Raw genomic sequence first — 26,235 nt, 5'->3', positions numbered from 1 at the left:
TAGCAAGTACAAGGATTTTTTTTGGGGGGGGGGGGGTTTGGGCCACACCGGCAGTGCTCAGGGGTTACTCCTGGCTGTCTTCTCAGTAATAGCTCCTGGCAGGCACGGGGGAGCACATGGGACACCGGGATTTGAACCAACCATCTTTGGTTCTGGATCGGCTGCTTGCAAGGCAAACGCCGCTGTGCTATCTCTCCGGGCCCAAGTACAAGGATTTTTATTTATTTAATTTTTTGTTTGTTTGTTTTCGGGTCATACCCAGCAATGCTCAGGGGTTACTCCTGGCTCTGAGCTCAAAAATTGCTCCTGGTGGGCATGGGGGACCATGTGGGGTGCTGGGATTTGAACCACCGTCTGTCCTGGGTTGGCTGTGTGCAAGGCACATTCCTACTGCAGTGCTATCTCTCCACCCCCAGTACAAGGACTTTAGGGCTCAGAGATAGTCCAAAGGGTTGAAGCACATGCTGTGCATGAGAGAACCCTGAATTCTCTCCCCAGTATCACCAGAGTGGCTCCAAATCACTGCCAGATATGATTCCCCACCCCTTCAAATTATATATAAATATAATATATATATTATATGTCAAAAAGACAAATATTATATATATATAAAATATTTGTCTTTGGGACCGGGAAGGTGGCGCTACAGGTTAGGTGTCTGCCTTGCAAGCGGATGGACCGCGGTTCGATCCCCCGGTGTCCCATATGGTCCCCCAAGCCAGGGGTGATTTCTGAGCACGTAGCCAGGAGTAACTCCTGAGCGTCAAATGGGTGTGGCCCAAAAACTAAAAAAAAAAAAAAAAAAAAAAATATTTGTCTTTTTGAAATAGCCCAGAATCTAAAAAATAAGAACTTAAGGGCCAAAGAGATAGGACATCAGGTCCTATCTTGCCTTGCACATGGCCAACCCAGGTCCATTCCCATTTGTTCTTGAGCACCACCTGGAGTGGCCTCTAAGCATAGAGCCAGGAGTAAACCCTGAGCATTGCCAAGTGTGGTCCCAAAACAAAAGCAAACAAAAATTAGGACCCCTGTGGGCTAAAGCACTTGCTTTGCTTGTAAGAAGCCCGGGTTTGCCTATAATACCTCATGGTCCCCTGAATGCCATTAGGAGTGGCCCCTGAGTACAAATCTAGGAATAGGCCCTGAGAAGTGCAGAGTGTGGCCCAGAAACAAATAAAATAACATTTTTTCCTTTTGGTTTTGGTTTACACCTAGTGGAGCTCAGGGGTTACTCCTGGCTCTGTGCTCAGAAGTCACCCCTGGCAGGCTCAGGGGACCATATGGGATGCCAGAAATCAAACCACTGGACTTTTGGGTTGGTCGAGTGCAAGGCAAGCACCCTGATGCTGTGCTATCTCTTTGGTCCAACAAAATAACAATTTAGAAGATAAAATATGACTACATCAGAGCCTAGAAAATAATTTAGAGTGAGAAAGCACCTGCATTACCACACACCACATGGTCCCCTGAACACATCTAGCTGTAGCCCAAGTAACATAAAAATCAGTATGACTATGTCAAGATGTAGGACTTGTTTTTTTTCCCAGAGTCCCCAAGACTCCAGGGAATAAGAACAAGATAAAAGACACTTAAATTCTGTCAGACAGCAAATACTTCTATGTACCCTGGGGGGTATATATTCAGAGTGCTGAATTAACACAGACAGGAGGGGGTTGGCACAGAAATACGACTCTAACGCAACACAGGCCAGCACAGAGAAGAGCGAGAAGCCTACCACTGAGCCACAGACTAGACCCATGATGGAGGATCGTACACCAAAGCCAAAGCTTCCTGCCCCCTTCCTAACTAAAATACCAAAAGCAACCTGCAGAAAATATTTTTAGTATGTAAAAAGTCTTGTATGCCAAGTTTCTGTCCCAGGGATGGCTAATATTGTTTCAAGATCACAAGCAACTTGTAGCACTTGTTTGTTTGCTCCACAAGTATTTGCTAAGTGTCTACACCCTTCTGGGCACAGTGCTAGGCACTGGGGAATCCACCAACTAGGCTGGCCTCACACAAAGTGAGGTAAAGATAAGGCCATTCCTCAGATAGTTGACCCTGTGGGGGCGGGGGCAGGGAAGGGTCATAAATGCTGTTATATTGCTTTTAGATTATGTGATATCTGCTAGGCTGTTCCTAGAGAAAGCAAAAGAAAAAGGCTTCGTACAGTGGACTTTGCATATAGATTCCAAGTTTGCAGGTGGCTGACCCCAGTCCGAGATCTAGCGCCACATTCTGTCTCCCCCCACCCCCAGCACATCAGGAATGATTCCTGAGCACAGAGCCAAGAAGTCCTGAACACCTGCCAGGTGTCACCCCAAAACAACACAAAGTGACAAATTGGCCAAAGTATTGCCTTTGAAGGACTTTTCTTCTTTTAAGGGGGAAGGAAAGACGATGGAGCAAGCTGGATGCTCGCAGGCTCTGGAACTTTTAGAAAATAGCTCTGCTCCTTGCTGGGACCCAGACAGGCCATCAGAACATTGCTGTGAACACTGGGATCCCATGTTCTCTTGGCAGGCCGAGGGCTGGGGGCTCTGACCTGCTCCCCTCCTTACTAGCTGTGTGGCCAGATCAGTTTGTTCTACCCATGGTAAACTAGGACTCTACCCCTAAAAGGCTATACATGAGGCATAGGAAGCTTTGGGACACCGAAGAGGTCAGGAACGTGGGTGGCTTCTATTTCTGAGGGGCCCCAGACAGGCAGCCTGTAGCTAAACCTCCCAGATCTCTTTTCAACACAGCCGGGAGCTAAACCATTCTTCCCTTTGGCTCCAGGCTCATCAAGGACTCTGTGCATCATTTACAAACTCTGATGCAGTCCGGAGTTGACAGGCAGGACGCCTGGAACCAAACCACCATCATACACCTCCAGGCCGCCAAGGTGAGTTGCCAGTCAGTCATCTCAGCTGAAAGGGGCTTTGTGTTTCCCCAGCAGGCTCTCCTGCTGGGAAAAGCCCAGTTCTGCCATTCTTCCCTGGCCCTGCCCAGCAGCTGCCCTCATTTCACCACCAAGGTTTTAGTCTGGGGTATTTTAACGAGAGGACTTAACTCCAAGGCAATCTTGCTGGCAGTTCCAAGGGAAAAGCATAATGAGGCCATGTTATTGGATTTGCTTCAGGTTGTTCAAACATTTCCTCACAGATAAAACGCAGGTAAAAAGCAGGTCAAGTTCCCCTTCAGCCCCACAGTCCATCCTTAGACGTCTGAGTCCATGTCCATTTTCTTTTGTGTTCATACTTAATTCAGCCAGTCAGCAAGTCTGTTGGAGGCCTCTTCTCAGTTCTAGACATTGGGCTGGGGATTTGGCAAGTGTTTGCTCACCCATGTCTCCAGGGAAAGACACCCTGGGGTGGGGCTCCCACAGCAAGAGCTTCGATGGCATGGACGACATGGGTGCAGAATTTGGAGGGTTGGAGGGTTAGGCCACATCCCGCAGTGCTCAGGGGTTCCACCAGGCTCTGTGCTCAGAAATCATTCTTGGCAGGCTCGGGGGACCCTGTGGGATCGAGCCCGGTCCTGCAGCTGTGCTATGGCTCGGGCCCAGATCAGAATTATTAAGGGGTTAGGCAGAAGTCACAGGTTTCAGTAAGTGAAGGAATGGAAAGGAGGTAGGAATAACTCCTGAGCTCTGGCCCTGTTCTAGCTGGAAAACCCAGGGGGCTCGTCAATGGCTAGTTGTTCTGCATCCAATATATGACAATGGCGGTCCTAGAACAAGAGTTTTGCCCCTGGGCGCCACCTAGTGACCCACAACTTGCTTCAAACCCGCTGGTGGGGCCCTGCCTGCCTCCCCAGCAGCCTCCCACTCCCACTGCTGCAGACACGCTTCCGTCCATCCCTCTGGACTCAACGTCTCATCAGCACAGAACAGTGTACGCTCGCCAGGTTACGAAAAGAGAGAAAGTGTCCGAGCAACATTTGGCCCTCCCCACGCCCTACAAAAACAAACAAAATACCTCCTACCTGTCCTGCAGGATTATTTTGGATGATGAGATAAGAGAAATGAATGAATACAGCAAGGCAGCTAGTCCATAAGTGCTCCACGCCCCTGCCCACCACCACCCCATGCCCCCATATCAGACCAGATTTAAATCAAGACATATAAAAGCAGATCACGCCCATCGTGCTTAGATCACAGAGGGAAGGCTTGGCTCAGGCTTTGCCTGCAATGCAAGGGGTCACCTTCTTTTTCGGGGGCCCCCTTTGATTTCCACAGCAGAGCTCCCAATCCTCCCAATCCTCAGCTCAGGGAAGTTCAGACAAGAGCTGTGTCCCCCCTCCCTGGCAAAAGAGGGAAGCAGGGCCAACATGAAAGAAGTCTCCAGTTTTGTGCACAAAAATGGATCCAGTTAGAGCACTGAGGTTGCGTGGCATGGCAGGGACACGGAAGGACACCGGTTCTTCAATAGCCAAGTGTTGCAAGCCAGGTCAACCAGGTCAGGCAGCAATTTCATGTTATGTAAGTGCCCCACTGCCCTCTGCCCCCGATTCTTGCCTTCTGCCCCCAAAGCTCCCTCTGACCACGGTGAACTCCTTCCACCCGAGACCCACTTCCACAGGAGGCATGCTCTGGCTTGCTATCTATAAACAGCGCTGCCAGCAGTGTGGCCATCTCCCTATCCCCAAAGAGGCACTTCAACAAACGGTGTTAGAGGCAGGCATCTAAAAATCTGAGAACCCTGTTGGCTCCACTCCCTCTCCTCAGGGAACAAATATATTCCTCCCGAAAAAATAAAATAAAGTTTGTGCTTTGGGCTTAGGGAAGGGGGAAATATTCAAAAGATTTAACCAGTAGGACAGGGGCACTGACCCAACATAAGGACTTCAGGCATAAGAGAAGCAGGATCCTGAAAGTTTGCCAACATGCCAGGCATTTCTTAGCCTGTGTTGTGGGTTGTAGAAAGGAAGGAATCCCCCAAAGGAGGAGCTGGTTGGCAAAAGGGGAAGTTTTTTGTTTGGTTTGGTTTTGGTTTTTGGTTTTTGGGCCACACCTGGCGGTGCTCAGGGGTTACTCCTGGCTGTCTGCTCAGAAATAGCTCCTGGCAGGCACAGGGGACCATATGGGACACCGGGATTCGAACCAACCACCTTTGGTCCTGGATCGGCTGCTTGCAAGGCAAACGCCGCTGTGCTATCTCTCCGGGCCCAAAAGGGGAAGTTTTATAGTACATCTTTTTGTTTTGTTTTGGGACCACACTTGGTGGTGCTCAGGGCTTATGCTTGGCTTTGCACTCAAGAACCACCCCTGGTGGGGCTCGGGGAACCACATGGAGTGCCGAGGATCTAAGCCAGATCAGCTGTGTGCAAGGCAAGCACCCTACCTGTTGAACTATCACTCTGGCCCCTCTTGAACCTCTATTTCCTCACTCCAAGGCCCCCACACACCACTGCCTGGGTCATATCCGGCAACAAACAGCTCTTTTCTTTTCTTTTTTGGGGGGAGGGGCACACCTGGCAGGGCTCAGTCAGAGGTTACTCCTGGCTCTATGCTCATAAATCACTCCTGGCAGGCTCAGAGGACCATATAGGATGCCAGAGATGAAAGGCAAATGCCCTATTCACTGAGCTATCACTCTGGTCCCCAAACAACTGTTTTCTCATGTGCTGCCCTCCAGTGTCCCCAGGCCAGCCTTCAATGCTCCTGCCTCCTCTCTGATATCAAACCCATCTCAGTCGAAACCATCCCAGGAAAAAATGAAGAACTGATAGAACCATGATCCCCCTAGCATGTGTGTGTGTGTGTGTGTGTGTGTGTGTGTGTGTGTGTGTACGTGTGTGCTAACTCATGCACAGCATCACAAAAGCTCAGGCTGTTGGAAAGCTAACAAACACATGGAGCAGCCAGCTTAGCCAGTACCATGCCTCCAGAATGACTTTGGCAGAGTCAGAAATCAGTGGCTGAGGCCAGGGTGAGACCCTAGAAGGGTCTCATGTACATGATTAGCATGCAGGAGACCCATGTCCAATTTCCAGCGCTGCGCAGCACAGAGGTATATGTGGCCCAAAAGCAAAAGAAGAGAAAAGAGGTCAGAGGCTAACGCACTTTGCTTCTCCGTAGGCACACTGCTACTACATCACAGTGAAGAGCTTTGCAGAAGCTCTGGAGAAACTAGAAAGGGAGCCAGCAATCCGGCAGGCTGTCAAGCGCCTCTGCGACCTCTATGCTTTACAAGGCATCCTGGCCAGCACAGGTGACTTCCTCCACGACGGCTTCCTGACTGGGGCCCAGGCAGACATGGCAAGGACAGCCTACATGGACCTGCTCCCTCTCATTCGGTGAGTGGCTTGCCCTGGGATGTTCGTCTTCACAGAAACCCATGATCCTGCTTTCACGGGTCACTTTATTCCAATTATCTATCTTTTTTTGAATTTTGAGTCACATCTGGCGGTGCTCAATGCTGGCTGACTCCTGACTTTGCACTCAGGGATCAAACTCCTGATGGGGCTTGGAGACTGTATGTGCTGGAGGACAAACCCGGTTTATCTGCATGCATGGCAAGTGCCCTGACCACTATCCTATAGTTCTAACCCCTATTTTATTTTTAGCATTTTTGTTTTATTTTTATTCTTCCCCCTTCCCTTCTTTTTGTGATGACCAGGGTGCACACATGTGTCGTTAGAGTGTTTTCCCAGGTTCGAAAAGGGTGTGGTGGTCCCCAAAGTGCGCAGTCCCTAGTCGGAGTGCTTGTGCGCATGCTCACCAGGGGTCACGTTTAGTTTAGGCTCAGGTTATGATTGCAATACTCCCCAAGGGTTACAACACTGCACACTCATGCGTGCTCATCAGAGGTCATATTACCTGGCTATGATGTTCACACCTCTTTTTTAGCTGAGGTGTTCAGTTTACCCCTTTCAGTGGTATTCACACTGGTATCTGCCAGGCTCAAACCACAAAGCTGCTTGGGTTTTTTTGTTATTGTTTTGTTTGTTGGTTTTGGTTTTGGGGGCCACACCCAGTGATGCTCAGGGATTACTCCTGGCTATGCCCTCAGAAATTGCTCCTGGCTCAGGGGACCATATGAGATGCTGGGATCCAACCCGCATCCATCCTGGGTCAGTCGCATGCAAAGCAAACACCCTACCACTGTGCTACTACTCCAGTCCCTCATTTAAAAACTATTTACATCAGGGCTGGAGCAGTGGCACAAATGCTAGGGCGTTTGCCTTGCACGCACTAAGCTAGGATGGACCACAGTTCGATCTCCTGGCGTCCCATATGGTCCCCCAAGCCAGGAGTGATTTCTGAGTACATAGCCAGGAGTAACCCCTGAGCATCACCAGGTGTGGCCCAAAAAAGAAAAAAAAATCTATTTGTGTCAGGTGGGAAAGGTGCTTGCCTTGCACATGAATGATCTGGCACCACATATGGTCCCCAGTCCCACCTGAACATAGGGCAGAAGTGAGCCCTGAGCATGGCCAGGTGTGGCTCCAAAATAACAAAATAAAAACCAACATCCAAAACAAAAGAAAATATATACACCATTGATGTATATACTATACTATACACCATTGATGACTAAATACCAAACGAACAGGTGGTGATCAACACATTCTTACAATTAAATAATCAAAAACACAATTACATTTTCCCTAATATAGACAATTCAGTGGTAGAAACTGTTAATAGCACAGTTGAATATTTCACAGTAGAAACCTACCTCTGACTTTCTGAAACAGTTGGCATTTAAAAGCACATAAAAATGATAATGTTCCAGCCCTGATTGTCAGGGATGATGGAGCACAAAAGGATTACCTTAACAACTCATGCGCATGATTCTTAATCTGCAGCAGCATCTCCAGTGCTTGCCTCGCCTCCAGAGACTTTCAGTTTAAGACAAGACAGCCCTCCCTGACACAAATGGACAGCTTATGCATGCATGAACCCCCCAAATTGATGGATTCGTATTATGGTTTCTAAGTAACTTTGCCACTATTTGCAAGGCAATCGGGTGTGCTGCAGACTCTGAGCTTGCAGTGGTTATCATAGCATCTTGCTTTGATTCTGTATCATCACCCTCAGGTAGAAATGATAAAGGAAGGCTTTTATCGTGGGAGAGTTCTCTGGTAATGGTAATTAACAGGCCCAAGCAACTTTAAGTGGCCATAAATATCAATTGGAGGATATTTTTAGGAAAAAATGGCAGATTGAATTGATCGCTTTGTTCCATTTTGAAACCCATAATAGGGCCAAAGAAATAGTACTAGTGCCTTGCATTCAGCCAACTGTGGTTCAATCACCAGTGCATATACAGTTCCCTAAGTACTGTCAGGGGTCGCCCCTAAACACAGAGCCAGGAATAACCCCTGAACACTACCGAGTGTGGCATAAAGGCAGAAAGGAAAGGAGGGGGGCTATTAAGATATCAACAAGAGGGGCTGGAGAGATAGCATGGAGGGAAGGTCATTTGCCTTGCACGTAGAAGGACGGTGATTCGAATCCCGGCATCCCATCTGGTCCCCCAAGCCTGCCAGGAGCGATTTCTGAGCATAGAGCCAGGAGGGACCCGAGTGCTGCCGGGTGTGATCCAAAAACAAAACAAAAACAAAAAAACAAAAAAAAAGATATCAAGAAGAGGATTAAAAAAGACAAACATACAACTCAAGAGAAAATGAGAGAAGTAACATGAAAATTAGAAATAAAGGAGGGCCCGGACAGCAGCGTTTGTTTGCCTTGCAAGCAGCCGATCCAGGACCAAAGGTGGTTGGTTCGAATCCCGGTGTCCCATATGGTCCCCTGTGCCTGCCAGGAGCTATTTCTGAGCAGACAGCCAGGAGTAACCCCTGAGCACCACCAGGTGTGGCCCAAAAACCAAAAAAAAAGAAAAAAAAAGAAAAGAAAAAGAAATAAAGGAGAGATTTTACAGGGATTAAGGCCTTGCCTTGAGCAGCTGTTTCAGACACACTCTGGTTCAAATCCTCGGCACCATATGTGGCCGCCTACACATTGCCAAGCTAACTTCTAGGCACAAAGCCAGGAAAAGCCCTTGAGCATTGCCAGGTGTGGTCCAACCCTGACCCCCCAAATTAGAAAAGAGAAGAGGGACAGTGATTTAGTAAAACTGAGGGAACAGCATTGTGTCCTTTACTATGTATCTGAAAGCTCTTTGAAATGGTGAAGAAAAGCCACAAGTCCAGTGCATGAAAAAATGTTTTTGTTTTTTTTTGGATCACACCCAGCGGCTCTCAGGAGTTACTCCTGGCTCTATGCTCAGAAATCGCCCCCGGCAGGCTCAGGGGACCATATGGGATGCCGGGATTCGAACCACCGTCCTTTTGCATGAAAGGCAAACACCTTACCTCCATGCTATCTCTCCGGCCCTGAAAATTATTTTTTACCCAAAATTCTCTGTCATTAATTAAAAATAAATACTTGTTTCATAAGGAAAAAGTGGTCAAAATATTTTTGAGGCTTTATTTGTTAGTTCTTTTGTGTCATACCTGGCAGTATTCCAGGACTCCTCCAGGCTCTGTGCTAAGACTCTCATGGTGCTGCGGATTGAATTCGAGATGACCACATGCAAGACAAGTGCCTTAGCTCTTGTGCTGTCTCTTTGGCCCCATCATGGGGTTTCAAAATGGAACAAAAGTGATCATTTCAATCTCCCATGTTTGCCTACAAATCCTCTGTGCTATCTCTCTGGCCCTCAAAGTTTTGCTAGATTTTGAAATTAGAACAGGTTTTTCTGGGCTGGAGCAATAGCACAGAGATAGTAGGTTTTGCACGCGCCCAACCCGGAACACACCTGGGTTCTATTCCTAGTATCGCATATGGTCCCCCAAGCTTGCCAGGAGCGATTTCTGAGCGCAGAGTCAGGAAGCCCCGCTGGGTGTGGCCCCAAAAACAAACACACACAAAAATTCTGACAGATTAGCAATGGCGCATAAGAGACAGTAATTTCAGGGAGCTGGTTAGCAGAGCAACTGCCTTGCATGTGGCCAACCTAGGTTTAAGCCCTGGCATCCCATATGGTCGCCAGAGCCCAACCAGAAGTGATCCCAGAGCACAGAGCCACAATTAAGCCCTATTAGAGCCACTACTAGATATGGCCCAAAACTAAAAAATAAAGATACTTTTGAAGGGGCCAGAGTAATAGTATAACAAGTAAGGCATTTGTCTTGCATGAGACTGACCAGGTTGATCCCAGAGCTCTCCAGAAATGATCATTGAGCACAAACCAGGAGTATACCCTGAACAGAGTCAGGTATGAACTCCCCAAAAATTTTTTAAAAAGAGGGCTGGAGTGATAGTACAGTGGGCAAGGTGCTTGATTGCCTTGCATGTGGCTGAGCTAGGTCTGATCCCATCACCCAATATGATCCCCTGTTCCCTGCCAGGAGTGATACCTGAGTGCAGAGCCAGGAATATATCCTGGGGGTTCAGGGGAAGGAGAGAGGAGTGGGGGAGAGGAAGGGGGAGGGCGGGAGGGGGAGGGAGGGAGGGGGAGAGAGGGATGGAGGGGGAGAGAGGGATGGAGGGGGAGAGAGGGAAGGGAAGAGAGAGGGAGGGGGAGAGAGAGGGAGGGGGAGAGGGAAGGAGAGAAGAGGAGGAGGAGAAGAGAAAAAGAGAGGAGGGGAGAAGAGGAGAGAAGAGAGGAGGGGTAAGGGACAGGTACAGAGAGAGAAAGAGAGAATGATAGAGAGAAGAGATATATGCAGGGTCTCAAACTCGCAGCCACGGGCTGTTTGCAGCCCTCCGTACAACATTTTGTGGCCCTGCCCTAGAGGAATCTTCTTTTGTTTTGTTTTGTTTTGTTTTGTTTTAGTTGTTTAGGTCACACCCCCCAATGTTCAAGGCTTACTACTGACTCTGCACTCAAGGATCACCCCGACTTTGCCTCCTGCGTCCTGCAGGTAAATTGAGTTTGAGACGCCCGATAGAGAGAGAGCACAGATTCAGGGTTTTGGCCTAGACTGTCATTTAATAAATATCAAGGGAAAGATGGAAGACAGCCAAGTATGGACAAGATGGAAATGTTAAGGAATCAGAAGTTCAGTATTGAGCACATTAAGTTAATAAAAACCTGTTAAAAGTAGGATGTTCATAAGCAGGTGAGATTGGAAAAAGAAATTTGGAAGTCTTTGGCATATGGTTAGAATTTAAAATGCTGAGAAAGGCATCACAAGGAATGTAAGAAGAAATCCAGCCACTGAAGAGCTGGGACCCTAAGGAGATGACCTTGACAAGAGTTATTTCAGTTGTCTGGTGAGAATGAAAACCTGAATAGATTCAGTTTAGAACAGCAGAAGAATTAGAAATAGCATGCACACACAAACATAACAGTTTCCAGGCATTTTGTCAGAAAAAGGAGCTAAGATATGGAATATGTGAAGAAGAAACTGGTCTTTTTTCTGGTGAGAAAAAAAAAAAGGACCCAAGAGATAGAACAAAAGTTAAGGCTCTTAGGGCCAGAGAGATAGCATGGTAGTTAAGGCATTTGCCTTGCATGCTAAAGGAAGGTGGTTCAAATCCCGGCATCCCATATGATCCCCAGCCTGCCAGGAGCGATTTCTGAGCGTAGAGCCAGAAGTGATCTTGAGCACTGCCAGGTATGACCTAAAAACAAAAACAAAAACAAAACAAAAAGGCTCTTAGGCCAGAGCAAGGGTGTTTGTCTCTTAAGCAGAAGGTCAAGGTTCAATCCCCTGCATCCCATATGGTCCCCAGAGCCTACCAGGAGCGATTTCTGAGCGCAGAGCCAGGAGTAATCCCTGAGAGACGCTAGGTGTGGCCCAGAACCAAAAACAAACAAACAAAAGTTAATGCTCTTGCCTAACATACTGCTCCTGAGCACCACAAGGCAAGGCTACTGAGTTCAGGACCAGGAGTAGCCCCTCAGCACTTCTGAGGGTGATCCAAAAATAAAGAAACCTCAAAAAAAAAAAGAAAAAGAAAGAAATGGCAGCATGGGCCAGAGAGATAGCACAGCAGTGGGGCATTTGGTGGGACATTTGCTTTGCATGCAGCCTACCTGGGAGGAACCCGGTTGATTTTCTGGCACCCATATGGTCCCCCTGCCTGCCAAGGGTGATTTCTGAGTGCAGAGTCAGGAATAACCCCCGAGCACCACTGGATGTGGCCCAATAACCAATCAATCGATCAATCAATAATAAATAAAGTTGAAACATAAAAGAAATGGCAGCATGTCCCTATATTCATAAAGAAAAAGAATTTCTAAAAACTTTCCATGGGCCAGAGCGATAGCTCAAGGGCGTTTGCCTTGCACGCAGCTGCCCAGGACGAACCTGGGTTCGATCCCCGGCGTCCCATATGGTCTCCCGAGCAAGGAGCAATATTTGAGTGCAAAGCCAGGAGTAACCCCTGAGCATCACTGGGTGTGGCCCAAAAAACAAAATAAATAAATAAATAAAAATTAAAAAATAAAAAGTTTCCGGTAAGCAAGAGGAGACAATGCCAGGCGAAGAAGCCACTAGCCTGAGCAAGGTGCCTAGACAGTTTCTTGTAATGAGATGAGTCCTGAAAGCACTGTCTCTATAAATGCATAGAAGAAACTAATAGAAATGCCGTTATCTCTGGGCCGGAGAGATAGCGTTGAGGTAAGGCATTTGCCTTGCGTGCAGAAGGTCGGTGGTTCGAATCCCAGCATTCCATATGGTCCCCCACACCTGCCAGGATCGATTTTTGAGCCTGGAGCCAGAAGTGACCCCTGAGTGCTGCCGGGTGTGACCCTCCCCCCCCAAAAAAAAGAAAGAAATGCCGCTACCTCATCTCCCTTATCAGTGAAACAAGTGTAAAATAATTTGCAACATGCAAAATCACATAGTTAAGAGAGACAGAGGTGGATATTGTCGATCTGAGAATGGAAGAGAAAATTACCTAAGGAAATGAAAGAATTAATTCATCAGAGTAATCAACTATGACTTCTAGTAATAAAGTCCAGGTGATGCCTTATTATGCCAGTACTGATTTTGCTTTCATCCCTATAGTCACGAACGTGGTGATAAAAAAAAAAAAAGACTGAAGATACTAAGGGATAGGGTGTTTCTAAGTAAGTAACACAGAGCAAGAAAAATTACTGAATATATTTACATATATAAATCACACTTGCTCAGGGATTATTCCTAGTTCTGCACTCAGGGAAAATGCCTGTCTTGGGGAATATATGGGATGCTGGGAATGGAACCCAGATTGCATATATTACTTACTGTATTCTCTCTCTCTCTCTCTCTCTCTCTCTCTCTCTCTCTCTCTCTCTCTCTCTCTCTCTCATTGAATAGATTTTTAAGAGAGTGAATATAATGTAATGGATCATGTTTTATAGCTAGGTAAGGAGGGAAATGAGACCACAGAGGGATGAAGCAGATTAAATTAGTACATGCCAGTAGGGTCGGAGAACTACAAACAGCTCTACCTGAAAAGCACCTCATTATGAGGATAAAGGGACATCCAGAAAAGATTAAAATAGTATCCAAGTCACCTCAAATGCTTTGTGAAATGGGAGCTAAGAAAGAAGATGATTGCATATTAAACATTTTGCTGAAAAGGAAGCAAAGCTTCTTAACACTTCCTTCAATAAGTTAAAATAAAACAACTTGTTACTTGGAAAGAGAGGAAAAATTGTAAAAATCAAAATACTAGAGGCTAAAACCAAACAAAAGGAATCAGAATACTAGTGGGAGTAAGCTAAAAAGGCAGGAAACAAAGAGTTACCTGGTATAGCAAAACAAGAACAAAACAAAACAACAACAACTAAGGCAGGAGGCAATAAATAGTACATGGCTGAGGTTATGGATAAAGTCCTACTGTGTAATCTTGGCAGCGAATAACAAGGGAAAACTACAGATTCAGGTCAATGCAGAAGATTCAGGAACTACGAAACTACATTTTAAAAGAACAGCCACGTTTGGGGCCAAAGAGACAGCAAGGAGATAAGGCATTTGCTTTGCATGCAGAAGGTTGGTGGTTCGAATCCCGGCAGCTCACATGTTCCCCCGAGTCTGCCAGGAGCAATTTCTGAGCCTAGAGCCAGGAGTAACCCCTGAGCACTGTCGGGTGTGACTCAAAAACCAAAAAGAAGAAGAAGGAGGAAGAGGAGGAAGAGGAGGAGGAGGAGGAGGAGGAGGAGGAGGAGGAGAAGGAGAAGGAGAAGGAGAAGGAGAAGGAGAAGGAGAAGGAGGAGAAGAGCCACGTAAATGCTAACATCCCTAAGAATTTATGACAGGCGTGTTGAGAGTAGAAAGACTGAGCTTAGAAGTAAGTAGATTACTGTAATGAAATGTGGTGAGAACATGGCTCAGCTGTGGACAGGATATATATATAGTCATAATAGACAGGATACATACAGTCATAAGAGTATAATTGTGTGAGCACTATTAGCCCAGCCAATTGTATCAGGAAGCAGGAAAGCCAAGGGGAAGGAGCACTGGGGTGGGGTGGGAGGCAGGATGCTAGGTAGGGGTGAGGAGAGAGTACCAAAAATAAACGTTGTCTTTTGCACTAGAGCGCCACTAGATAATACCTCAACCTGAATAAGCAAGAAGTAACAATACAAATGAGTACAAATAAGATAATTCAGAATGCACACAGGTTATTCTGTCTCTAATTATTTGATATTAACCTTCATAAATACAAAAGTATCAACAGGAAAAATGTAAATGATGGTGGTAGGAATGGAAATGAGAGACAAAGGATATGGTGATTAAAACTGAAAAGCCGGGCCCGGAGAATCTCACAGCGGTGTTTGCCTTGCAACCACCTAAGGTGGTTGGTTCGAATCCCGGTGTCCCATATGGTCCCCCCATGCCTGCCAGGAGCTATTTCTGAGCAGACAGCCAGGAGTAACCCCTGAGCACTGCCGGGTGTGGCCCCCCAAAAAAAATAATAAACCAAAAAAAAATAAATAAATAAACCAAAAACTGAAAAGCCATGGGGCCTGAGCGATAGAGCAGCTATAGGGCATTTGCCTTGCATGCGGCTAACCAATCCCTGGTGTCCCATATGGTCCCCCAAGCCAGGAGCGATTTCTGAGCACATAGCCAGGAGTAACCCAAGTGTCACCGGGTATGGCCCAAAATCAAAACTAAGAAACTGAAAAGCCTTTAAAAATGACTTATTTTTTTATACTGTGCATATGCAGCTTGGGCCAAAAATATTTGTATTTATTTTGGGAGGTTTGAGGGATCACAATAGGCTGTGCTTAGGTTACTACTGATGGTGCACAGGGAACCATATGTGATGTTGGATATTGAAAAAGGCAAGTTCTGTGCCTGCTATATCATCTCACCAGCTACTAAAGACTATTTTTTGTTATTTTTGTTTGTTTGTTTTGGGGGCCCACACTAAGTAGTACTCAAGGCTAATTCCTGACCCTGCACTTAGGGATCACTCCTGGCGGGGCTTGAGGGACCATTTGTGGTGACAGGGGTCAAACCCAGCTTGGCCATGTGCAAGGCTGTACTATCTCTCCAGCCCCTAAAACTTTTGAAATTAAGGACCAAGGATTGTGGCTCAGCTATGGAGAATTTGAGGCACTGAGTTTAATTCCCAGCACATGAAAAAGAAAAAGGTATTATAATTAGGTGTTATTTGCCATTTCGATTAGATTAGATTAGATTAGATTCATAAAAGCAATGAATTACAAAATGCTGCGATAGACAGCATCGGGCATTTGCCTTGCACGTGGCCCACTGGGGCTGGCCCAGGTTCGATCCCCAGCACCCCATATGATCCTCTGAGCATCCCATATGGTCCTCAGGAGTGCAGAGCCAGGAGCAACCTCTGAGCACGGCAGGATGTGGCCCCAAAACAAAAAAATGCTGGGATCAGAAGAGCATATCGGCTCAGAGTACCTTGCAATCCAAATCTCCAGTATTCCTGTTCCACCACCTGCAATTCTGGCAGCCCCATCATTTGAGTCCTGGCAGCTCTGCTGTTTACAATCTCCTTAAGCAGCTTCTGGCTCAACTGTGGCCAGGTGTGTGTAAGCATCACAAAAAAGGAGAGTGACACCCCGAACCCCATCCCACTCCCGTGAGCACTAACCAAGATGTGTAAGCACTTAGCGGGGAAATGTGCTGTTCTGGTGAACACATGCTGGAGTCCCAGAAAACACAATTTGTCTGTCTGGACCAAGAATGCAGCCCTTGGGAAGCACAAGTGGAAACACTAGACTCTAGAGCCGCAGTGAGTACTGCAGCAAGTGTGAGAGCACCAAAACCTGATGGGAAACTCCTTGGCAGATACCACAGTTACAATATTTGCAGCTCCCTGTCTGGGCAGCACGAACAACAATGAAGGGGGACAGAATGCTAAAAATAAATAAATAGCTAAGAAAAATAAAATATGACTGTTTTCTCTCTCAGGAAGGACGCCATCTTGTTAACAGATGCTTTTGACTTCACGGATCAGAGTCTAAATTCAGCACTTGGCTGTTATGATGGAAATGTCTATGAACGACTGTTCCAGTGGGCCCAGAGGTCACCAACCAACACTAAGGTAACTGAGAAAACCACAGTTATAAGTTCTATGAAGAGGGGCTGGGGAGAGAGTACTGTGGATTTGGTCCTTGTTGACCTGGGTTCAACCCCCTGCATCCCATATGAGCCCCCCATCACTGGGAGTGATTCCTGACTGCAGAGCCAAGAGCAACCCCTGAGCAAGCCCATTCTAGTCCCAATAATTTTTTGTTTTTTTTTTTTTATTGTATGTACAGTGAACAAGAAGAAAAAGCATCTCTATTTTCCTCATTTTGATTGATTCCCATTATGTTGGAAACCATTAGATATAGCACATCTGTTTAAAATATTTTGAGAGGGCCGGGCGGTGGCGCTGAAGGTAAGGTGCCTGCCTTGCCTGCGCTAGCCTTGGACGGACCGCGGTTCGATCCCCCGGTGTCCCATATGGTCCCCCAAGCCAGGAGCAACTTCTGAGCACATAGCCAGGAGTAACCCCTGAGCGTTACTGGGTGTGGCCCAAACCCCCCCCCCAAAAAAAAACAAAAAAAAACAAAAATATTTTGAGAGGCACAGTGGTAAGATGAATGCCTTGAACATAGATAATTAAATATGAAAAGGGTTTCAGTGAAAAGTTAATTAGCAGAGAGGAAGAGGCCGTCGATCCTAACAACCAGAGCCAGGATCTCAGGATCTCAGACCTCACTAAGAAAAACGACAAATGTCAATGAATGTCTTACTGGAATGAATGAGTGAGTGAACGAGTAGAATTTGGGGAACCAGCATTTACTAGCAATAATAGATTAAAGCAAAGCTATCTTACACAACAAATCTAGGTACACACTTTCTAAAGGTTATTATGGATCACACACAGTGGTGCTCAGGGCTCATCCCAGGCTCTGCACTCAGGACTCACTCCTGGCAGGTGGCAGGGGACCATATGTGGTAGCCAGGGATTGAATCCAGGTTGGCTAAATGCAGGCAAGGGCTCTCTCTCTACCCGTTGTACTATTTTCCGGGCCCCCTTCTAAAGTTTTGTAGTGAAAAAAAGATGTCTTGTAGTGCAACTATGTTGTTATTCAGATGCTGAAGCTATTTTTTTTTTTTTTACCACTTAGGTCAAATTTCAGAAAAGGTGTCTTAACGCCACATCAAATTGACAGCTCTCTGGCTTTTATTCACACTTAACATGGTGTTAGACTTGCTCTTAACCTTTTATATCTTTATATAACATTATCTAGTTATAACCTCATCAGCCACTCTCCCTCCCCATCAAGATGGTTGTCCAATAGAAGACCACCCCATTTTGCTATTCCCAGTCTCTATAAAGTTGTCCTTCTAACTCAACAGGCAAATACAAACAACTCACCTAAAAGTCTGTTATAAGGTTAGGGATATGAATCAAGTGCCTTACACATATAAAACATGAGTTCCATCCTCAATATCATATGGCCTACAAGCACGAGGGGGTGAGACCACCTCCCACAAAAACAACCACAATATATAAAGAATTTTTTTTCTGTGCTCAGAGATCATTCCTGGTAGGGCTCAGGAAACCATGTGCTGGTTCCCTGGGTCAGCTGTAAGACAAACATACTTTACTCACTGCACTATCTCTCCAACTCTAAATACTCTTTTTTTCTTTAAAAGGAAGGTATGAGAGGGTCTGGAGAGATAGCACAGTGGTAAGGCATTTGCCTTAGACGCAGGACGGTGGTTCGAATCCCGGCATCCCATATGCCACCACTCCCACCACCACCCCCACCCCCAAGCCTGCCTGGAGCGGTATCTGAGCATAGAGCCAGGAGTAACCCCTGAGTGCTGCTGGTGTGACCCAAAAACAAAAACCAAAAACAAAAACAAAAACAAAAAAAAGGAAGGTATGAGAGCCAGAGAGCACAGCAGATAGCGCTTTTGCCTTGCATGCACCCAGCCCATTCAGATGCACCACATATGGTCCCCTGAAGCTGTCCAGATCTAATCCCTAAACGCAAAACCAGGAGTTAACCCAAAACACCACCCAATAAAGTCCAAAAAACAATAAATAATTAGGGTTAGGGAGATAGCTCAAGAGGAGGACTGCATGTTTTTGTTTTTGTTTGACTATTATACCACACCCCGAAATGCTGGTGGTATGCTCCTGGTGGTGTTTGGGGGAACCATACTGGATGCTGGGGATTAAACCAGTTTGTTTGTGCAAGGCAAGCACCTCCCACTGTGCTATCTCTCTGGCCCAGGACTCCTTGTAGTGCATGTAGGAGGCCCAGTTTCAGCCACTGGAGCTGGCTGCATAATCCCCACAGCGCCTGCCTCGCCAGCTGTCCACCACCAGTCCCAGCACTGCAGTGTGACCCAAATAACTACATTCACTGCTTAGTACAGCTAAACTACTTCTAGTGTTGCTTTTCCTGATCATTGGCTTTCAACTTTTTAACAGAAAAAGTCAGCAATCTGCCACTCCAAATAAGCTTTTCCCATCAAAAGATATACAACGTTTGGTGCTCCAAAGAAAAACCATGCTACAACAGCTGTCAGGAAATGCTGACACACAGAGCTCGAGCCTTTCTTTCACCAACAGCTCAAGGAAATCTGCCAAGTCCTGATTCACTAGTATAAGGGGTGTATATGTGTGTGTGTGCGTGTGTGTGTGCGTGTGTGTGTGCGTGCGTGTGTGTGTGTGTGTGTGTGTGTGTGTGTGTGTGTTAACTTTGTTTCTAACCCCTCACCTTTGTATTGGGTTTTGAGCTACACCCTGCAATAGTCAGTGGTTATGTTTGGCTCTGCATTCAGGAAGTACTCCTGGCAGTGATGGGGTACTGTAGGAGACACTGGGTTGGCTGCATACAAGACAAGTACCTTACCCCCTGTATTATCATGCCAGCTCCTTTAATCCTATTTGAAAAGACTAACTTCTGGGCCAGAGAGATAGCACAGTGGTAGGGTATTTGTCTTGCACGCAGCGGACCCAGGACAGACCTGGGTTTGATTCCCCATCCCATGTGGTTCCCCAAACTGCCAAGAGCGATTTCTGAGCACAGAGCCAGGAGCAACCCAGAGTGCTGCCTGGTGTGGCCCAAAAACAAACAAACAAACAAAAATACTAACTTCGACCTTCTTTTTTATTTTTTTAATAAAACCTTATTTAAGCGTGACTGTAGTGGGTTTCAGTCATAAACAGAACACCCCCCCATCACCAGTGCAACATTCCCACCACCAATGCCCCCATCTCCCTCCTCCCCAACTTCCTGCCCATATTCGAGACAGGCATTCTACTTCTCTCACTCATTAACCTTGTCATGATAGTGTAGTCATCTAACTACACTCACCACTCTTTGTGGTGAGCTTCACATCTAGAGCCCGTCCTTCCAGCCCTCATCTGAGCATTATTGTCTCTGAGCATTATTACACTAATGTCCTTTTCTTAAAACCCATAGATGAGTGAGACTATTCTCTGTGTCTCTCTCTCCCTCTACCTTATTTCACTCAGCATAATAGTTTCCATGTCCATCCACAAATAGAATTTCATGACTTCATCTCTCCTGATGGCTGCATAATATTCCATTGTGTATATGGACCACAGTTTCTTTAGCCACTCATCTGTTGTAGGGCATCTGGGTTGTTTCCATAGTCTGACTATTGTAAATAGCGCTGCAATGAATATAGGTGTGAGGAAGGGATTTATTTTTTATTTTTTATTTTTTTGGTTTTTGGGCCACACCCGGTGGTGCTCAGGGATTACTCCTGGTTGTCTGCTCAGAAATAGCTCCTGGCAGGCACGGGGGACCATATGGGACGCCGGGATTCAAACCAACCACCTTTGGTCCTAGATCGGCTTCTTGCAAGGCAAACGCCGCTGTGCTATCTCTCCGGGTCCGAGGAAGGGATTTTTTAAATGTATTTTTGTGTTCCTAGAGTATATCCCTAGAAGTGGTATAGCTGGAGCATATGGGAGCACAATTTCCAGTTTTTTGAGGAATCTCCATATTGTTTTCCATAACCATTCACTGCTGGTGGGAATGCCGTCTAGTCCAGCCTTTATGGAAAACATTATGGAAAATGACCTTTTATTTTTTTTTTTTTTTTTTTTTTTTGGTTTTTGGGTCACACCCAGTAGTGCTCAGGGGTTATTCCTGGCTCCAGGCTCAGAAATTGCTCCTGGCAGGCAGGCAGAGGGGACCATATGGGACACTGAGATTCGAACCGATGACCTCCTGCATGAAAGGCAAATGCCCTACCTCCATGCTATCTCTCCGGCCCCTGACCTTTTATTTTTTAACTAAGAATTCCAGGAAATCCTAGGTCCTGATTCCGTGTGTGTTGGCTCTTCTTTTTACAGTAATTTATATTTTAATCATTTTTCAACTAAACTCACCAATGAGAGAGAGAGAATATGTGCTGGCTCTTCTGTACACAGTAATTTATGAATGTGAGGCTACAAATGGAATATTTATTTCCAGATAGCTAAAATGGCACATGGTTGTCTTCAAATACAGTCACATAAATCTTGTATTTCTAGCTCCTACAGAAACCATCAGAAACAGCACTTTTAGGGTATGTTTTTCTAATCTGCTGCACATAATCTCAAAACTGAACTGAGACATTTTTCCTCATTTGTACGAAGACACAATGCAGGCATTTCAAATAAATTAAAACAACTACACTGAAACATGCCTTGTAGATACAAAAGAACTAATGAGCCTATATTTCTACTAAAAAGTGCTATTCTAAATTAAATGTCTTGGAACACGAGACAGTCTCCTCTATATAGGGCAGGTTATGTGGAAAGTTTTGCCCATGATAAGATGATGCACTCATTTTCCTATATTTACTCTGCCCATAGCATATGCTTTTCAGTTTTCCCCCCGATTTAGATGCTATTTTAAGTCAATTTCTCCAAAATTAACTGCAAAAAGCTGTTCCTCGTGCCCATCTGAGTGCTTAAGTGATTTTCTATAGATGCATGCTGTGAAGAAAACATCAAGAAATGCGAAACAAGAATCAAAATTCCCCGCAATTATTTTATCATCAAAATATGTCTACAAAGTGGCTAAATGGATTAAACACTTACTTCGACTGATCCACTTAACATTTAACAAGTATTTGTTGAGTATATGTTGTGTGCCAAAAATGCTTCTAGGTACTGTGGTACAGTGACTGAAGAGCAAAAAGCACAGATCTCATCTTCTGGAAGTTTACCATTTTAAACTGGCTAGGCAAGAAAAGGAAATGAATAAATATTATAAAAGACGAAGCTAGGAACCGGAGAGATAGCATGGAGGAAGGGCATTGTCCTTGCATGCAGAAGGATGGTGGTTCAAATCCCGGCATCCCATATGGTCCCCCGAGCCTGCAATTTCTAAGCGTAGAGCCAGGAGTGACCCCTGAGTGCTGCCGAGTATGTCCCAAAAACCAAAACCAAAAAAAAAAAAAAAAAAAAAAAAGATGAGGCTAGAGAAAGATATAAAGGAAAGACACATTACTTTCAAGGACAATGGGAATAATCTGTAAGACTAATACTGCTTACCTTATTCCACTCCTGGCATCTTGCTCTAGGTTCCTGCTCAGTTTAAAAGACCTCAAAAAGTCAACTCTTCTATTTGTATTGAATTCCAAAGGCAAAAAATAAGCTGTTTTTTTTTAATTGACTACCTGCATCCACAAATAAAATCTGCATGAGAAAAGGCAGGCTGCCCTTTGGGAAAGTTGCTCTCCATATGTTCACACAACATGAATTTAAAAATTAATTTGAAAAAATTAAGACTCTTATGTAATGTCACATTTTTGAAAGTAAAAGCAGTAATCCTGTCATGAATGTCATCTTAATAATGTTCTTCTTTCTACAAACAGGGGAACTCTGCCTATGAGAAATATTTAAGACCACTATTACAAAACTGGAGATCCAAGTTATGAAGCAATTGACAGCATTCAAGATCCACCACTATGTGATGATGGTACAATGGCAGACAAGTCATTATCAAAATTTCAATGTATGTAATTATATATATATATTTTTTTTTTGGGCCACACCCGGCGGTGCTCAGGGGTTACTCCTGGCTGTCTGCTCAGAAATAGCTCCTGGCAGGCACGGGGGACCATATGGGACACCGGGATTCGAACCAACCACCTTTGGTCCTGGATCAGCTGCTTGCAAGGCAAACGCCGCTGTGCTATCTCTCCGGGCCCGTAATTATATATTTTTAAGTAGAGTAATTATCCTTTACAGACCTGAAGCAGATGAAACATGGAGGGCCAAGCGATAGTACAGGAGGTAGGGCATTTGCCTTGCATATGGCAGACCTGGGTTCGATCCCCAGCATCCCATAGGGTCCCCCCAAGCCTGCCAGAAGTGATTTCTGATCTCAGAGCCAGGAGTAACCCCGAAGCAGCACCAGATGTGTCCCAAAAGTAAATAAATAAATAAATAAATAAATAAATAAATAAATAAATAAATAAATGGAGATTTACTTACTACAAAATAACCCATGAGAAGAAAAAGAGAAACTGGTCAATCGATATAGATATGTATCCATACTAATTTCTCCACTTTGAATGCCTAAAATTTTCCACAACAGAAAGGCAGTAGCATCTGTAACATCTATTTTAATGACAGAGTTTTGCTTTAGATCTACATTAGTTATCAGTTTGTATCTTTAGCAAATATTTATTTTAGCTACTGGTATAAAATGACACATACTTCCCTTATTCAACCAAAAGTGACTCTGCTTGGAATAATCTAAATAAAATGTAGACCCCCTGAGGGGCTGGAGCAGTGATGCAAGTGATAAGGCATCCCCGGCGTCCCATGTGGTCCCCCAAGCCAGGAACGATTTCTAAGCACATAGTCAAGAGTAACCCCTGATGGGGCCGGGCGGTGGCGCTAAAGGTAAGGTGCCTGCCTTGCCTGTGCTAGCCTTGGACTGACCGTGGTTCGATCCCCCGGTGTCCCATATAGTCCCCCAAGCCAGGAGCAACTTCTGAGCACATAGCCAGGAGTAACCCCTGAGCGTTACCGGGTGTGGCCCAAAAACCAAAAAAAAAAAAGAGTAACCCCTGAGCATCACCGGGTGTGGCCCCCCAAAATATGTAGACCCCCTGAGAATACAATTCAACATCAATTTTTAAAATCAACTTACCATGATAAAAATTATTTAAAATATTATTAAAATGGACATTAACTGGCTCAAATACAAGCAAACTACATACTTTCATATAAATTTCAATTGCCCAAGTAAATAAAACACTCAAAATCTGGTAAAATTGACCAAAAACAAACTTTACTCCAATAAATTTAGCAAAGAAGATAGCTCACAAATTTTGAATTTTCAAAATTCTGAAGTCCCATTTCCACAAACTGTTTGGCTAAAATCTTAAACTTGAGCTGACATCTACATGGGTAGGTTTCTGTCATCTGTCACCTTTTGTAATTATTACTTTGGGGTTTTTTGGCTTGTTTTTAGCTAACCACTGATCAACTGAAATAGGAGACAATTTCCACGGGGGCTGGGGAAAGTCTCATACTCGTATGTTTACTAAAATCATAACAACCTTAAATAACATTAAGGGGGTGAGGGAGGCAGGAGATGGGGGCATCGGTGGTGGGAACGTTCCATTGGTGAAGGGGGTGTTCGCTTTATGACTGAAACCCAACTACAAAAATGTTTGTAACCATGGTGCTTAAATAAAGATATTATTTAAAAGAAAATACATTAAGAGATTTTAACTTGTAAACAGTGGAACTGAGGTAATGATAGATTATAAACCAGGTTGGGCTGGAGTGGTAGCACAGCAGTAGTGCATTTGCCTTACCATGTGGACAACCCAAGAAGGACCCGGGTTCAATCCTGGAATCCCATATGGTCCCTAGCCTGCCGGGAGCAATTTATGAGTGCAGAGTCAGGAGTAATGCCTGAGCGCCTTCGGATGTGGCAAAAAAAGATTATACGTGTGTGTGTGTGTATGTGTGTGTGTGTGTGTGTGTAATTGTAATGTGAAAATTTAAAGACATGAGGAAAGATAGAGAAGTGTTTTCATTGGGGTGTGTGTGTGTGTGTGTGTGTGTGTGTGTGTGTGTGTGTGTGAAATGTGAAGATTTAAAGACATGAGGAAAGATAGAGAGAAGTGTTTTCATTATCCTTTCAAAGAATTTCAGAATCTTCTCAGAGTTTTTATTGTTTTTTGGGTTGGGTTTGTGTGTGTGTGTGTGTGTGTGTGTGTGTGTGTGTGTGTGTGTGTGTGTGTGTGTGTGTGTGTGTGTGTGTGTGTGTGTGAGAAATGTGAAAATTTAAAGACATGAGGAAAGATAGAGAGAAGTGTTTTTATTATCCTTTCAAAGAATTTCAGAATTTTCTCAGAGAACAGCCAGAGGATCACCAAGTGTGGCCCCAAAACAAAAACAAAAAACAGAAATCAAATACACTACACAAAATAATAAGACAGTGAAAGAATAAAAGCATATATATATACACACAAATACCCCAGATCTTCATTCACTCTATTTCTTCTGAGAAATAAATCTAATATTTAATAATAAAAGCACTTATGAGCCTGAAGAAATAGTACAGTGGGTATGGTACTTACCTTGCATAGTATAGTGCTTGTAGTCCTGTGTTCAATCTCTGGCACCCACATGGTCAGTGAGGAGTGATCCCAAGTGCAAAGTCAAGAGTAAGACCTGACCATAGGCCCCAAAACAAAACAAAATATACTGTGGATCAGGGCAGGATAGCACAGCAGATAGGGCATTTGTCATGCACTCGGTCAACTCAAGTTTGACCCCTGGCAGCCCATATGGTCCCCCCGAGCCTGCCAGGAGTAATTTCTGAGTAGGAAATAGGAGCTATAAGTAACCCATGAGCACCACTGGGTGTGGCCCCCAAAATAAATATATATAGTGGATCACTGCAATATATGAAAATAAAGGGGCAGAGGTAATGTTTATCTCTGTACTCAACACACATCGGATAGGTCATATTCCAACTGATGGTCTACTAAAGAAGGTCTTCTTCTACTTAAATCTTATTTTTAAAAAATCTGTAGGGCCGGAATTATAGGAAGAAAGGGCGCTTGCCCACATGTGGTAAAACTGGGTTTGACCCCCAGTATCCCATCTGGTCCCCAGACCCCTACGAGGAGTGAACTCCGAGTACAGAGCCAAAAGCAAACCCTGAGCACCACCAGATGTGCACACTACTCACCCACCGAAAAAATCTGTCAAGACACTATATGTTCACTTGATCAATGAATGCACTTAAAGACAAAACTAGTCATTCAGGGTAGCCCTGCTTCAAGGACACAATGAAACACAATAAATTTCATTAACACATGGGCCCGGAGAGATAGCACAGCGGCGTTTGCCTTACAAGCAGCCGATCCAGGACCAAAGGTGGTTGGTTCGAATCCCGGTGTCCCATAGGGTCCCCCATGCCTGGCCTGCCAGGAGCTATTTCTGAGCAGACAGCCAGGAGTAACCCCTGAGCATCGCCGGGTGTGGCCCAAAAACAAAAACAAAAAAAAAATTTCATTAACACGAAGCCCGAAAGTCCACCCTCTTGAATCAAGTCTATATGTGCTAGATAAGCAGCATATACCGAGACAGTAATGTGTACATTAGACAAGTAATACAACTGTCCCCATGACAACAATCAATAAATACAAACGTGATTTTTGTATTTCATTTTTATTAGGGTGTTTTATTTTCTTTTACTGGTAGACAGTACACTTGGGAATTATACTGCACCAGGTTTAAGACATAAGATTTCTACCAGAGGGACGTTTTGTAATCAGAATCCAATATAAATATTTCTAGTCAGACATTTC

General features: G+C 45.0%; 1 protein-coding gene across 4 annotated transcripts in view; it reads left to right on the top strand.

Moving 5' to 3' along the window:
• The window catches only part of ACOX2 (acyl-CoA oxidase 2), a 36,156-nt gene extending 13,737 nt beyond the window's left edge, over positions 1-22,419 (top strand). For 3 of the 4 annotated variants that reach the window (XM_049776185.1, XM_049776186.1, XM_049776184.1), the window contains 4 exons: positions 2,785-2,890; positions 6,068-6,285; positions 16,330-16,462; positions 22,267-22,419. In XM_049776185.1, coding sequence (XP_049632142.1) covers positions 2,785-2,890; positions 6,068-6,285; positions 16,330-16,462; positions 22,267-22,329 — 520 coding nt within the window. In that variant the 3' untranslated portion in view covers positions 22,330-22,419. The remainder of the gene's footprint in view (positions 1-2,784; positions 2,891-6,067; positions 6,286-16,329; positions 16,463-22,266) is intronic. The other variant, XR_007497515.1, reaches the window with a different exon arrangement.
• The last annotated feature ends 3,816 nt before the right edge of the window (positions 22,420-26,235 follow it).

The sequence above is a fragment of the Suncus etruscus genome, chromosome 7 (genome assembly GCF_024139225.1).
Source record: "Suncus etruscus isolate mSunEtr1 chromosome 7, mSunEtr1.pri.cur, whole genome shotgun sequence".
Taxonomy (NCBI): Eukaryota; Metazoa; Chordata; class Mammalia; order Eulipotyphla; family Soricidae; genus Suncus; species Suncus etruscus.
Note: the sequence above shows the minus strand (reverse complement) of the source record. Positions and strands in the feature narration are given on the sequence as shown.